Genomic DNA, 17,025 nt, shown 5'->3' with positions numbered 1-17,025 from the left:
ACATGCATGACTGTAAACTTGGATTAGCACATTCCTCTGTCTATCTTACCTTGGTTAGACTTATAATAAAAAAGGATTATTTTTCCATATACAGTCCATAACAGGACATACATGCAAATCACATCTAGCAGGAACTTGCTTTTCACTTAAAAGATTCATGACATATGATTACAGACTACAAGTGCACTGATTGCAATTGTGAAACATACCCCAGTTTGTGCATTCACATAATGACCACGAAGCTCTATACTATTTGGTCGCAGTGGTCGTCCATCTGCTGTGCTCATTCCTAATGACTGGTCATACATATTCTGATTAAAAAAGACACTTTAATTAGAATCACAAGAGGAGACACTACTTGAAATCAAGGACAAAGTATCACTGAATACCTTATTAAGATCTGCAAAGTGAAAGTGCATTCAACATGGAGCTGCTCAATCCACAAACAGCACCACATTCTTTTTTTGACATAAAATTTTGCTAAAATGTGAGGACTCTCGAGCACAGCATTCTACACATTTGACTTTCCACGAAAGAAATCCAAGCTCACAAATCTTCTAAAGAAATTCTAAAATCTTAACCCGTGGAGTGAGCAATTGCACTTTTTCATCCCATCCTGTGGTGCACAATTGTCCCAAAAGATCAATCTCTCTTAACATATTTCTTTTCACTGTAAGTACTTCATCTGATGGAGAAAAAAATAATTAGCCCAATGCCCCCAGTTTGATATGCGCCTCTCACTCTACTGGTTAAGGACTAGGCTGTACACGTTTTTCAGAGTTTGAATTTACTCAGTATAGCTTACCACTTCCATTCAATACTTTTTTACACTGCCCTAGATTATTCAAAGATATTTATTCCTATACATCATATACTGTATATTAGTGTTACATATTATACATATAAGTTTGTGTTATTTAAATATATACACAGATACACACACAAATATGCACACTGACACACACAAGCAGATATCGAATAATTTCAGAGATACTAAAGCAACAAATAAACACACAAAATTACGGATACACATGCAGACACAAACACACTTACACACACCCGCACACACCCACACCCACACCCACACCCACACCCACACCCACACCCTCACCCACACCCTCACCCTCACCCTCACCCTCACCCTTACTCATACTCATTCACACTCATACTCATACTCATACTCATACTCACTCATACTCATACTCACTCACACTCATACTCACTCACACTCATACTCACTCACACTCATACTCACTCACACTCATACTCACTCACACTCACTCACACTCATACTCACTCATACTTACACTCACACTCTCACTCTAACATGCACTCAAATTGCACCTTCATTCCCTTGCCATTGAAACTTGCACACTCATACACACACCCAAATAGATTAATGCATACTTAATAACACATCTAACCCTATCATGAAAGGGCCTGAATTTTTTGTGATGTAATATTACGTAAAGTCTAGACTCTGAGACTAGACCCAAGTTGAGTAATGCCAGCCGACCCATGGCAAGTCAGGATGCATATATACACCAGGCCGTGATATCATGATGGCTATCGACATACCTATCACTGAAGGGGTTAACCCACTGGCCCATACAGCAAAATTGTATGCCATGTCCCCTGTAATTTTAGTTTGTCAACTGTGTTTGCCCCTAGATGGCTCCCGAAGTGCTTAGTGACCAGATTCAACTATTTATCCCACCTGCCTCACCTGCTTACCCTTTTCTTTAATTTTTGAAAAGATGCTATTCATCATCTTATTATTTTCATCATTATTTCAATAATATTATCTATCTCCCTCTCTCCCTCTCCCCCTCCCCCCCTCTCTCCTTCTCCCCCTCCCCCCCTCTTCTCCTTCTCCCCCTCTCTCCCTCTCTCCTTCCCCCTCTCTCCCTAACTCTCTCCCTCACTCTCTCCCTCACTCACCTATCCCAAATCTATATACTCAATTCATCCATTTGCTGACACTCACATAAACAAATGCATCCCTGCACAATCCCATTCAATCATGCACACAGCCACACACACAATCACAAACACACATGAATTTACATTTCATTTGGTTATATGAAAGACAAATATGGACGGAAAGAATTGTATTAATATACCATAGAGAAGACCAGTATAGATGTTAAAGGATAATATTGGTTTAGTCAAGAGTAAATGTACAGTCTATACACATTCTGGACAAAGATACAAAGAGTACATCAAGGAGCGTAGCATTCTTCCCTGCAGCAGTCGTCTCTTCTCAATAAACACAATTATTTTTCCGCTAGATACATTTTCAGGGGGAGGAAAAAATACAACCAGCCAATAATTCCCTCCTATAATTACAGTTTAAATAATGTGTTATCAATATTGTTTAGGATTTCCAAGTTATTATTACATATATGTGACAGTTTTGCCTACAAAAATGCAATTCATCCTATCCTTAAGAGTTTTCTGTAAGCGTTACAACCAAAAAAGAGACTTTCTCAACAAAGTCAACATTTGTAAACAGTTTTACTGTTGCACAAAAACCTTTCTAGCTTGGAAATAATTAAAAGATTGGTATAGTTCATTCATGTTATACAGAAATACCTATTGAAAATGTTTCCTTGCATCACTTTCTGATTATTGCCCTTTCAACAGAAAGCCCTAAATGATGCCCTGATAAATATTCAAAAAAATTAAATAGGATTCAAGATACAGAATGTTCTTACAGCCAAAAAAGTCACACTTGACACAAATACTTATTTCTACCTAAACTGGCAAATAATATACTGCCCCCCTCTTTCATCTGTGGAAAAACTGTGGAAATAAACAAGTTTAATAAAATACACCAAACAAAAATCTAAAAACAAATCCCCTACCTCATTGACTTGATTCATAGGAGTCCTATACTGCGACTGCGGTGCAATGTATTCCCCATGAGCAATGGCCAGCTGTCGGTGCTTCTCCCTCGTGTTGCCTGCTTGCCGAGGAATCTTTTTACTCTTGTTTCTTCCGTCTCCCTTCGGTTTATTTGGCTGTGGTGAGAGAACACTGTCAATACGTATGACCAGACTTCCAAGGAATCGCAATCCTATTTCAGTATATCTGTATCCAATAATCTATTTCTTCAGTGAGTCTGGCTGTGGGATTCAAAGAACTGTCATTCACTTTTTTTTATATATAAACATCTGTCTCCTCAGCATGACTGGCTGTTGGGTCAAAGGTATTATCAAACTGAGCAATCCACTTAATATCTAAATAAAACATATCAATCAAGAGAGTGTGGAATACAGAAGTGAGGGAGAAGGAGAGAAAGAGACAGAAAGATTAGAGAAAGGAAAGAGAAGGGAGGGATGGAGAGAAGTGGGGCACAAGGAAAAGAGAGGAAAAACAGAGAGGAGAGAAAAAGTGAAGAAGAGAAAAAAGAACCTTTATTCCCATGTCTTGCAAGGAAGCAGAAGACAGGCCCTGAGATCATCCAGTAAAACAAGATGTATGTATGTATGTGGGTATGTATGTATGTATGTATGTATGTAAATATATGCAAGAGTAGTGCACGAGGGATAGGATGATGCATGTGTGTGCATAGGCGTATGCATGGGCCTGAGCTTGGGTGTGGGTGTGGGTGTGGGTGTGGGTGTGGGTGTGGGTGTGGGTATGGGTATGGGTGTGGGTGTGGGTGCAGATGTGGGTGGGAGTGGGTGTGCATGTGGATATGCTTGTGTGGATGTGGATGTGGGTGGGTATGGGTGTGGATATAGGTGGGTTTGGGTGGGTGGGTGTGCATGTGGGTGGGTGAATGTGCATGTGGGTGGGTGGGTGTGCATGTGGGTGGGTGAATGTGCATGTGGGTGGGTGAATGTGCATGTGGGTGGGTGAATGTGCATGTGGGTGGGTGAAAGTGCATGTGGGTGGGTGAATGTGCATGTGGGTGGGTGGGTGTGCATGTGGGTGGGTGGGTGTGCATGTGGGTGTGCATGTGGGTGGGTGGGTGTGCATGTGGGTGGGTGGGTGTGCATGTGGGTGGGTGGGTGTGCATGTGGATGAGTGGGTGTGCATGTGGATGAGTGGGTGTGCATGTGGATGTGTGGGTGTGCATGTAGGTGGGTGGGTGTGCATGTAGGTGGGTGGGTGTGCATGTAGGTGGGTGGGTGTGCATGTAGGTGGGTGGGTGTGCATGTAGGTGGGTGGGTGTGCATGTAGGTGGGTGGGAGTGCATGTTGGTGGGTGGGTGTGCATGTAGGCGGGTGGGTGTGCATGTAGGCGGGTGGGTGTGCATGTAGGTGGGTGGGTGTGCATGTAGGTGGGTGGGTGTGCATGTAGGTGGGTGGGTGTGCATGTTGGTGGGTGGGTGTGCATGTGGATGTGTGGGTGTGCATGTGGATGTGTGGGTGTGCATGTGGATGTGTGGGTGTGCATGTGGATGTGTGGGTGTGCATGTGGATGTGTGGGTGTGCATGTGGATGTGTGGGTGTGCATGTGGATGTGTGGGTGTGCATGTGATGTGTTGGTGTGCATGTGGATGTGTGGGTGTGCATGTGGATGTGTGGGTGTGCATGTGGATGTGTGGGTGTGCATGTGGATGTGTGGGTGTGCATGTGGATGTGTGGGTGTGCATGTGGATGTGTGGGTGTGCATGTGGATGTGTGGGTGTGCATGTGGATGTGTGGGTGTGCATGTGGATGTGTGGGTGTGCATGTGGATGTGTGGGTGTGCATGTGGATGTGTGGGTGTGCATGTGGATGTGTGGGTGTGCATGTGGGTATAGGGCTGGGTGTGCTTGTGATCTTATAAGTAAATACCAGTTAACTGTATAAAGGCCATCTGAGCTATTCATGAGCATTACTGCATAAAAATAAATACCAAAACTACACTTTACTCTGCAAAACAAACTACTACATACTATATTAGAATGGTTCATTAGTTACAAGTCTACAAATCCCATTCATATATGTTAAACCATTAGCTTGGCTCCAGTTCAGAGCTAAATCAATGACACACTGCAGTTTCAGTGTGAAAAACATTAATTGGGAAAACTAACACATGAAAAGGTCAACATTAAGCCTCAGCCTTGTTAATAGTAAATCTGATCCCAATGAAAGCATTTACTGTGGCGATAAATGTTCACATATACATCAGGCAAAGGATCAACACAATGACGACAGGAGAATGAAATGAGATAATAACATCCTGATCCAAAGACATCTCGTCATCAATGGCCCAAGACATGGGTCTCCCCATACTTGATTCCAAGCTGAGTGCAAGTCGGGATATGCTACATAGCACGTAACCAAACTGCAAAACTAGGATGAAAATTTTAACCAAAGAGCAGATACTAAGCTTTTGGGCTCTAGCCAACATTAGTACTGGATCTAACAGGTGACCTTCCGAAATGAAACACTGGCCAACACTAAAATCCTATTGTGTATCTAAGGACCAACTGCCGCAGGACCCACAAATCCGTCATTAGAAGTGTGAAGAAGCCACAACCTCCAGAAGGGACTGGATATAAATGTTAAAAAAAATAGTTAGAAGAGAACCCACAAGGTTTACCATGCACCGGTTCTGATAAACACACTTGCCTCATTTCGATGCTCCCCTCCATGTGCATGCTAAAAATGAAAATATGCATGGAGGTATGAATAGAATGATTAGGTTCTAACAATCCAACCAATACTGGGCAACTTCTTCACCTTTCCTGGAGGATCAGAGCAAGTAAGTGCAACATAATATAATGAATTCTACTTGCAAAATAATCAACACCAAAATCTGGCTTAAAATGACACATCTGTCTTTAGTAAATCATAATCCCGTAACATATATTCATAAACATGCACTACCTTAATATGTACAAAAATTCCCTAGAGCCAGAAAATCATATGTACAATGAAAAATATACTATGTCTAAAAATATTGCAAATAAAATAGTAAAGACACTAATACTAATACCAACAACAACAATTTAATCAACTGACATTGGAAATTATGATGATAATATTGAAAATAATAAAAATATAAAAAGATAATAATAACAATAATAATAATAATAATAATGATCATAATAATAATAATCATAATAATACTAATCATAATAATAATATAAATAATTACAATATCAACAATGATTATAACAATAATAAGAATGATAATAACTATAAGAATAGTAATAATAAAAGTATTAATAATGATGATGACTGATAATGACAATGATGATGACACTGACAATGACAATGACAATGACAATGACAATGACAAAGACAATGATGATAACAATAAGGATTAAAAAATAATCATAATAAAAAATATAACAAACAAATGAATAAATACATATCAAATAAATGAATGAATAAATAAACAAACTAATAAATATATAAACGAATCAATTTATTAACCAATTAACTGAATGAATAAACAATTTCAAAACATAACAATAATAATATTGTCATTTCGATACTGTAACCAGTAATATAATTATCAACATCATGCACCATTACTTCCACCAGCAGAGTAATGTTGAGATTATTTCACTTCTCCCCTGAAATGCTTACACTCTTGGCTACAGGCTAAAAACATCACCGACATCTGGACATAAATTAATTTTTAAAAGAATGAAACTAATACAAACAAATAAAAATATATCAAAGGCAATAATCCCTAAACCTCTGACCCCAAGGCAAACTTTCTCCACCTTAAAGAACACCGACAGAGATCAACTTTTTAAGTCGCTCCGCAACTGCCTTCATCAATAATCCAAACCTGTCAACTGTCCCCAGATGCTAGACACTGGATTCTCATTACAGTGAAATGAGAGGGAGTGAAGGGCTGAGACAGGGAGGGAGAAAGATGGAGAAGAGGAAGAGGAAGAGGAAGAGGAAGAGGAAGAGGAAGAGGAAGAGGAAGAGGAAGAGGAAGAGGGAGAGGAAGAGGAAGAGGGAGAGGGAGAGGGAGAGGGAGAGGGAGAGGAGGAGAGGGAGAGGAGGAGAGGGAGAGGAGGAGAGGGAGAGGAGGAGAGGGAGAGGAGGAGAGGGAGAGGAGGAGAGGGAGAGTAGGAGAGGGAGAGGAGGAGAGGGAGAGGAGGAGAGGGGGAGAGGAGGAGAGGGAGAGGAGGAGAGGGAGAGGAGGGGGAGAGGAGGAGGGGGAGAGGAGGAGAGGGAGAGGAGGAGAGGGGGAGGAGGAGAGGGAGAGGAGGAGAGGGAGAGGGGGAGAGGGAAGGAGAGGCGGAGGAGGAGAGGGAGAGGGGGAGAGGGAGAGGGGGAGAGGGAGAGGTGGAGAGGGAGAGGAGGAGAGGGAGAGGAGGAGAGAGAGAGGAGGAGAGGGAGAGGAGGAGAGGGAGAGGAGGAGAAGGAGAGGATGGAGGGGGAGGAGAAGGAGAGTAGGAGAGGGAGAGGAGGAGAGGGAGGAGAGGGAGGGAGGGAGGAGAGGGAGGGAGGAGAGGAAGGGGAGGAAGGGAGGAGAGGGAGGGAGGGAGGGAGGGAGGGAGGGAGGGAAGGAGGAGAGGGAGGGAGGAGAGGAAGGGGGGAAGGGAGGAGAGGGAGGGAGGAGAGGGAGGGAGGGAGGGAGGGAGGGAGGGAGGGAGGGAGGGAGAGAGAGGAGAGGAGAGGAGAGAGGGGAAAGGAGAGAGAGACAAAGAGAAAAGGGAGTGATTGGGTGAGGGAAAGGGAGGGAGGGAGGGAGGACATGGAGGGGGGAAAAAGGGGAACAGGAAAAGAAAATGAAGAAGCTAATACCTGACTTTTTAAATTATGAAATGTAACAATGCAACCATAATAGTGACTAATTCATAACATTAAAGAAAAATATTATATAACTTGTATAAGACCTCAAAATACAAGAACTGTTCTAAGTAGTAATGGTCTTACCATTAATATTAAGCAGTAGAAGCAATAATAAAAAAGGAAAGGTAAAATCAAGAAAAACAGTAAAAGCAACATAATGCTCATAGGAGTACTAGTAGTATAGTAATACTGTTGTTGTGGTTAAGAAGTTGTAGTTTCATAATAACCGCAGTCACTGTAGTATTTGTCATAGCAGTAGCAGTAGTGGTAGTAGTAGCAGTCATAACAGTGAAATCATAAAAGCAGCAGTGGTAGCAGTCACAGCAGTATCAACAGTATTGACGGCTGTTCTCTAGTTCAAACCTATTCTGTTTTACATGAGATGGCCTCTGTCATCAAGCCTTAAAATCACCAAGTCAGATAGAGACGTTCTTAATAAGTAGAATATGATGGCGTTGACAGTTATTGGTTAAATGATAAATGGTGGGAAAGACAAAGATGTAAGCAAAGTAGTAAAAATACTACAAATAGTAACAAAAGTAGTAGTAAGAGTGATAGTGGCATAAATAGTACATCAAAAGAATGGCTAACAGTAAAGGTAGTACAAGTGGTAAAAGTAGTAAAAGTAGTAATAGCAGAACAATTTGTAGTAGAAAAGTATTAGGTATGAAAATAAATATAGCAAAAATAACAGCAGAAGCAGAAAAGCATGGCAGCAGCAGCAGTAGTAGAGGTAGAAGTAGAAGCAGAAGTCGAAGTAGTAATACTAGTAGTACTTGTAGTAGTAGTACTAATAGTAGAAGTAGCAGAAGTTTAAGACATAGGAGACATAGGAGACATAGGAGACATAGAAGACATAGAAGTATTAGTAATAGTAGTAGTAGTAGTACTAGCAGAAAAAGTAGTAGAAAAAGTAGTAGTAGTAGTATTAGTTATGGTGGTGCTAAATGCTGTTGTTGTACTAATAGAAGTATTAGTAGTAGTAGCTGTAGTAGAAATAGTATAAGTAATATACGTAGTAGAAGAAGAAGAAAAGAAAAATGAATAAATAATAAATAGAAATAAATAGAACCAGAAATAAACATAACAAGAAAAACAAGAAAAAAAAACAGTCGTAGTAATAGTAATAGCTGCAATAATAGTACAACCTATGTGTTCAAGGATTCTGGGACTTTGCATTCCCAATACCTCAGAAGACAGTTAAGTTGAAAACCGGGATGATTACAGTACATTCACACTATTAATTTCTACAAAGCCAGAAAGATTAGGGCTCGGGCTAAATCTTTATGTGGGGGGAGGGGGATACTTAAGTTTATAACAGTTGTTCTTCTCACTTCTATCTGTTCTACTGTGCAAGAGAAGAACCTGTTCATCAAGCCTACCTCTTTCTCTGGAATGGACTTTGACTGTTACATGAAAATGCAGCCCAGTGAATGCACTTCTGAATATGACATAATGGGTTTAGTAATAAATGGTAGTAGAGATTTGACTATAAGGGGAAAGGGAAGGTCATTAACAGAAATAGTACTAGTAGCAGCAGTAGTAGATGCAGTAGTAGTAGTAACTGAAACTGTAATAGAAATGAAGTAAAAGCAATAGCAGTGACAATAATAGGAATAATCTCACATCAGTATAAGTAACAGTAAATATAAAGTAGCTTATGACATCCAACTGCATCTAAATATATGCAGGGATACAGTAGATACCAACATGCTTAGCTGATGGTGCTGACTGGCTAAAGATGGGTTTGTCAAATTTCACAAATTTGTATATACTTCTAATTGTATTTTCATACTTTTATTGCCCAAGTCTTATGCAAGCCTATGAAAATTTTCCACACACTGATTTGGTGCTACAGACAGTAGTTACAGTTGCTCACATTGTATATTTCCTTACATTAAGGAAAATATAGAGAACCAGATCATTTTCAATTCATACTTTAAAAAGTGATGTCTGGAAAATTAAATAAATGATTCTATCCCACCTAATTCCGATCTGTAATTTTCGCAAATCCAAGTAGAGATACACACTACACATCAAGTTACCATGCTACAGGTCCTAATTAACATACTGTGTACCAATATTTTACAATTTAATTTCTTTCTTTTCTTTTTTTTTGCATTTTTGCACTACAAATTAATAGCTATTATATTAAGGAATTCCCCTACCTTTGATATTTTTTCTAGTATAACTATTAGTATATTCTGCTGTACAATCTTAACACTGGTGATTCAAATGGATATGAATGTGCATTATAATAGTGAAAACTGAATCTAAATATGGAAAGTCAACTATTCACATATCAATACATGTTTCAAGAATTCTAATATAACTTTTTTTTCTGCACAATCTAAATTTACCTGCTTCAAATGGTTATGAATTTGAAGTCTATACAAGGAAAATCAACTATTCACCCATTGAAAGGTGTGTAAAGAGCTCACAAAAATAGTTTGCAATGCCAAAATTTGAGAGGTGCAGTTAAAAATACAAGACGACAAATATAAACAATACCCGAGATATCCACACTAGATCTGAACAATGAATAACAAATAACTCAGCAAATCAGTGCCACCAGCTAAGCATGTTGTCTTCCAAGGTGTACCTGCATTCATTCATGTACAACTAGATTGTACTAAAGCAGAATTACAAGTAGAAATAGTAGTAATAGTAATGGTAACTAGCAAAAGTAATGATAAGTATTTTAGTAATAACAGTTATAGTATTCCTAGAAGCAATAGTAATATATATAGTAATGGCAACAGCAAAACCAGTAGTTGTAATATAAATTATAGTTGTAATAATTGTAGCCAGTGTTTTGGTATCAGTAATGCTTTACCCAATGTTCTTTACCATGTACTTGAAATGGCAATACTGTAAAATATACTTCTCTCTAAAAATAATTAACAAACTTGCAAAAACTACCACTCCCCTTCACTTCTGTTACTGCTTGTCATTACAATTACTGTATTAGCATCACCATCAGTATCATTATTCTATCGTCATATTCAACAACTGATTATTGTTTCTATTATCACCATTACTACTGCCATTGCTATCATCACCATTATTACCATTGTACTGCTATTATCGGTATTTACACCATCATCAATATTACAATTACTACAACTATTATCATTGTTATCATCATCGATTACTATTACCAGTATTATCATTATCATTAATATCCTTACATCATCATTATGAATATGTCCATCGTTGCTAAAAAGCTACTTTATTACCATTAATGTTAGCAATACCATATCTACATTTTTAAAAGCCCCTTTCACTATAAGCTCTAACAGTACACTAATATTGGACCAGTTTCACATTAAATACATGGTGAGAATAAAATACAAATCCCACAAACCCTGCCGCCTTTGACCATGAGTGGGTAGAAATGAAAAAAAAAAAAAATCAGATCACAAAATTTCACAGTTGGTCCCATATCCAAGTGGACTCAATCACAAATCAATATTCACCATGTGTGTCATATACATAATTGTATCTACTTTGACTCATAACATCTCCCAGAATATAGACATTTATCACTGCCTACAATCAGCTGACAACTATAGAAGTAATTATCATATTGCACAACTTTTCCTCAGCTACCTAAACCATATATTGATACTAAACATCTCTAATTTCAAGAATGAAACTGCATATGTTGTATAAAATCAATCCACTGACACTAGGAGCACATGTATATATATGCTCCTGGTTTTGTTTTATTATTCTTGTTTATAAACAGATGACTCCAAATGCAGTCATTTGCCAAGGAGACAATTACTAGGATTACCTGATCTTACCTAGATATCCCATTCCTTGAATCTTTGCAAAGCACGGTTTTAATCTTTATTACTATGATAACTGTTCGCAATGCTATAATAAAAGTAATGGTAACACCCTAAGTAATGATTATAACAGTAACAGAAATAAAAACTTGTTCTTCCCAATAATATCAAGAAATGGAGTAAACTATTAAGATCAAGTAGGCTTTGTCCCTGATTCCTTGGGGTCAAAGTGCCTGTGATGCCATCTATGTCTAACAAAATTAATAAAACAAAACAAATTTGGATAGAGTATGTGTCTGGCACTGGTTGAGTAGTAAAAGTGTAAAAATAAGTATATGATTTCCTGTTTTACTCAACAATTTCCCAAACAGCTTAAAGACTGATAAATGCAATTGGCAGCATAACTAACTTAACTGTCTTAAAATACTGTCTTAACATAATAACATAGTGTCATTATTTCCTTCAATGTTAGTGGAACCATCTTGAATATAATTTTTATCATCACCATCCTTCTCATCATTATCATGGTAACTGATGAGGAAGATAACTTTGCTTAATAATAATAAAGAAAAAATACAAATAAAAAATTAAGACTCCCCCAAACCCAAAGTTCAAGAAACAACAATGAACTCGAAGACCACATGTGAACGTGAACCAAAGGGCAGACCTCTTCTCTTCTTTGAGCAGAGAGCCTACTTGGCCACATTTCAAAATTACCTTCTGCTTCTTGTCCAGCTTCAGCCGCTCGGTCTCCTGGGTCATCTCCTCACGCCATAGGTTGAAGAAGTACGATGGATCCGTGTAGAACTTCAGTCCATCCTTCCCGTCATCCCTAGTAAACAATAATCAACTCATTACTCATTACTATTAACCAGAAAGAGGATACAAAATTCAGCCATTAACAAAAATCATGTGTTTAATAAAGTAAGAATGGAAAAAACAAGTGATTTGATTTCTTTGTTTTACAGGGGACTGTCCCATGAAATGCGTACAATTGTCAGGTTAAACGCTTATAAAAAGATAACCACAATATCTTTTGCTTGTTGTAGAAGTGCATTTTTTTTAGCATCCCCCTCCAAGAACAAAAAATTAGGAAAAAATTGTAGTAGATCTGGGAACATCATAGTCTGATATGGATGTTATTTCTGGTGACATTGCCCCTGTGATCAAAAACCTTTAACCTAGAAGATGCAATTCTTTTGAAAATTGTAATTTTTTATTTTCCCAGGCTTAAAGTCAATACATGACATTTATTTATCAAAGTATATCACAATCCATACACATAAGTGCATAGGTACATAAATGAATAAATAAATACATACATACATACATGCATCCATACATGTATGTATGTACTTACATATATGTACATGTACATATATATATCTGTATACACATACACACATCTGCATAAATATACTCATAAATACATGCACACATACATACAAGTATGTATGTAAGCATGATTACATAAACAAACATATCCTAACAAGCATGCAAGATTGCGCATTTACACTCCCTCTTTGATCCTGACTCATCAAACTAGTTTTGTTTGGTCTCTCAACCAATACATTTATTTTTATAAGTCTACACTTACACAATTTACAGCATCATAACAAACTGCCCTAACCCTATGTTCATTGAAAACTGCATTACTTTACTGTCCTGTCAAAAAAACAAGTAGCACTAATATAGCACATTAGTGCTCAAACAAACTAAAGTTAAAGGCTCATCTACGTAGTACATGTGCTATGGCTGTTACTAAATGGTTATTCCCATTACTGCTCAACATAAACAAACGCTTTAGACCTCTCGACAGCGGAAGACCTACATACATCAACCTTTTCACATGTTATAGCTGAGAGGGCCAACCATGGCTTTTCGATGCTTCCCCTGGGTGGCACTTACCCCCTTGTTATCACTTGCATCTGCTAGTGTGAAATCATCTTGACTTTAGTCAACTCTAACTTGAAAGTTGCAGAAATGAAATATGCCAACTTTCACATGACTTTTTAATTCTTTTCAGTCTTTCTATCATGTATCATAGCAATTGTATGGATTTGTTCACATCAGACATTAAAACATACTTTGGTCATATTCTAGCTAATAGATATTGCTTCTGTAATACTAATAACCTTAGAAACTCCAACAACAAACATTATATTCATCTGTGAAACCACCACAATTGGCAGAATACTTGTAATGCAAGAAGGAAACAGAACTGAGAAATAATATTCATAGAGCAGTTTTTCCACGTGTATATGAAATTACACACAACTCAAACTCAACCAAAAACCCCCCTGAAATGGGACAGTCCCCTTTATAAGGACCAATAAATCATAACAGCTGGTATAACAAATACCATACTCAGATCTTTTCCACAAGGGCATAATTCAAGTAAACATCTATATGACATTTAATCATTTTATGATGAGTATTTTTAAATACACAGAAACACAAAACCCCAACTGATCCTTACCTGTAGGGGTTCAGCTGGTGGAGAGGCGGAGGTTGTTCGCACGTCTCGTATGTCTCCAACATGGCAGCCGGGATGGTGTCTCTTGAAACCACTTGCTGATCAAACAGCGCTGAAGACTTGAAAGCCTTACGCATGTGGATGTCTTGCAATGATACTGAAAGGAAGAAAACCAATGTTAACACTGAAAATATAAGACCATAATCTTGACCATATCACAGTCAAGTAACCTCTCGGTATACCATTGTTCTTTTTACTCATTATAAATACAAATTCATCTAAAAACTCATTTTTATTGTATTATATGATTAAAAAGTGATTTCACATGTGACTCATCTACATATTCTATTTTCACTCTTAACTCAATGGGTAACTGATATTCTTTAGAACTTTGTTTTCTACTGACACCAGTATTTGAGATATAACAAGGAAAGACATACTTTCAGGTGCATAAAATTAAGCTCTTCAAATGGCTGTAACCAAAATTTACTCACTGGCACTGGGCACATGCTCTGTCCAGTGAAGTTTCATTTTGTCAATTCTATTCATACAAATGTTTTCACAAACATTTAGTCACCAATAAGTCAACTGCTTTGCTTACTTGACCTCACCTGTTTACCCTATTCCTTGAATTTTCTTGAAAAAAAATCTTTCTTTCTAGTACCACCATCTTTATGAATGTTATTATCATTATGAATGGCATTAGCATTACAATATACAATACTAATAGTAATAAATAATAATAAAAAGAAATTTTCTTCTAAAATTTCAAGAAAAAGGGCAAACAGATGATTTCAATAATTGATTCTGTGGTGACCATGAAACTGTGGATCCATGTGTGTATAAACAAAATTAAGCTAACATCACAGTCAGCAAGACGTATATTGCCTTCTCAGCATTAACAGGTTAACAGATCAAACAAGTGCACATATAATTTTACCTGTAATCAAACTCCTACTTATACTGGACATATATACTTTTACAAACTTTGGGAGAAAACGTGGGGAAATGATTAACCGAATTGCATTCACTTTGTGTGAAAATTATCCTTCATTTTGTGTTACATGATTAGTAGCACCATTCTGGTATGCTTAGTGATTCAGTCTAGTATTCATCAAAGAGCCAATTGTTATTACATTCTGATTTACATTATTTTACAGCTTAATTGTTCAAATCTGTCAATATCCCTATCCCTATATAACAGATCCCCCAACAGACTAGTACTTTCAACTTACTGGATTTTCAAGATACATTACTTATACCTAAGGGGGAGACAGACATATCCAATATTAAGATTCTTACCTTCTTCTACATTGCTATCCAAATTCTTAACTTTGACTGAGAGCTTATCAACCCTGCCTTGTAAAGATACTGTTCGATTCAAGATGGAGGTGGATTCTGTTATCATTTCTCCAAACAAGTCTTCTGCATGCCGGGAAAGTGATGATAACTGAGAGAAAAGAAAAATAATCAATCAATTAATCTGTTGATAGCATTATTGATAATAATGAAGGGAACATTTTAATAAAAAAGTCCTAACAAATACTATCAATATGATCTGAAAATCTGACCAATGAGTAGTTAGCTAAAATGACAAGTAAGGTTTTAAAACTATACAGGATATCCTTTCATATAAATCATTTTTAGACAGCAACATAATTCTAAAAAGAGGCACAAATTATCAGATACAGGTATATTAGAAAAAAAAACAATAACAAGAATTGTCTTTCAAAATCAATAATGATAATATTAAAAAGCACAATATACCAACTAAAATTGTGAAATGCATAAACAGCCTCATACCTGGGTGATGAGGTTGGCAAGGGTGAGGTTGGTAAAGGACTCTAGGTCCTGCGGTTGATTTGTGGCTGGCAGGAGAGCTGCATAGACTCTGCCATTGTCATCCGTCACCCACTCCTCCACCAATGGCACCCGTGACACATGCACGGGTGACACCACACGCTTTAAGAGTGGCATCTTGGCCTATACTTTTACACCCCTGAAAGAAGAAAAGTTTCATTTATTTAGTGAACCTTGTTATCTGAATATTTATAAATACACTCTTTCATTATCCAACTTTTACCTTGGTTATAAATTTGCACTTCAAATCTCACACCACTGAGACGGCAACAAAGTTAATCACAAGATACACATTCAAAACAATATTATATAGGGCCATTGTTATCAATTGTAAAAAGATGATGACAAAATGAAGCATGGAAGAGCATTAAATCTTATCAGAAAGTAGAATGGGAATGGAGTGGAACTAAGGTCCTAGCTAAGTAGAATACCATCATTTTCTGGTGCTCATTTGCACCCCTCCACTGTTGACTGCAACCTGGGCCATGTAATTTGAGTTTTTATTACTATTATCATTATTACTATTATTACTATCATTATTATCATCATTATCATCATTATTATTACTATTGTTACTATCACAATTATTACTATTATCATTATCATTACTTTCATTATTACTATTATCATTATCATTACTTTCATTATTACTATTATCATTATCATTACTTTCATTATTACTATTATCATTACTATCATCACTATTATTATCATTATCATTATTTCTATCATTATTACTATCAAAATTATTATCATTATTATCATTATCATTATTATCACCATTATTATCATTATCATTATCAATATCATCATTACTATTATCATAATCATCATCACTATTATTCTATTGTTACTATCATCATCACTTTTATTATTATAAGTTTTATTATCTTCACTATCATCATTAGAATGATCATCATTATCATAATCCTCATCATAATCCTCATCATTATCATTACTATTGTTGTTACTATTATCACCTTTACTATTGTTATCATTAACATCATTATAATCATCATTACAACGCACTCACCAATAACCAAAGAAATAAAAAATAAAAATAAAAAAATCAAAGGGCTGGATAGTAATTGATAACAACTGCCATCAACGCATAAACAAAATCAATAAAAAA

At 37.1% G+C, this 17,025-nt stretch overlaps 1 protein-coding gene across 16 annotated transcripts in view; it reads right to left on the bottom strand.

Moving 5' to 3' along the window:
* The window catches only part of SCAR (wiskott-Aldrich syndrome protein family member 3 SCAR), a 39,009-nt gene that overhangs the window by 10,605 nt on the left and 11,379 nt on the right, over positions 1 to 17,025 (bottom strand). For 6 of the 16 annotated variants that reach the window (XM_070138332.1, XM_070138331.1, XM_070138333.1 and 3 more), the window contains exons 3-7: positions 15,837 to 16,032; positions 15,336 to 15,483; positions 14,037 to 14,190; positions 12,275 to 12,389; positions 2,868 to 3,023 (exon numbers count right to left, since the gene is read on the bottom strand). In XM_070138332.1, coding sequence (XP_069994433.1) covers positions 2,868 to 3,023; positions 12,275 to 12,389; positions 14,037 to 14,190; positions 15,336 to 15,483; positions 15,837 to 16,010 — 747 coding nt within the window. In that variant the 5' untranslated portion in view covers positions 16,011 to 16,032. Of the gene's footprint in view, positions 1 to 209; positions 312 to 2,867; positions 3,024 to 5,570; positions 5,601 to 12,274; positions 12,390 to 14,036; positions 14,191 to 15,335; positions 15,484 to 15,836; positions 16,033 to 17,025 lie in introns of all 16 variants that reach the window. The other 10 variants (XM_027376969.2, XM_070138325.1, XM_027376978.2 and 7 more) reach the window with 3 other exon arrangements.

Source organism: Penaeus vannamei, chromosome 24 (genome assembly GCF_042767895.1).
Source record: "Penaeus vannamei isolate JL-2024 chromosome 24, ASM4276789v1, whole genome shotgun sequence".
NCBI classification, from domain to species: Eukaryota; Metazoa; Arthropoda; class Malacostraca; order Decapoda; family Penaeidae; genus Penaeus; species Penaeus vannamei.
Note: the sequence above shows the minus strand (reverse complement) of the source record. Positions and strands in the feature narration are given on the sequence as shown.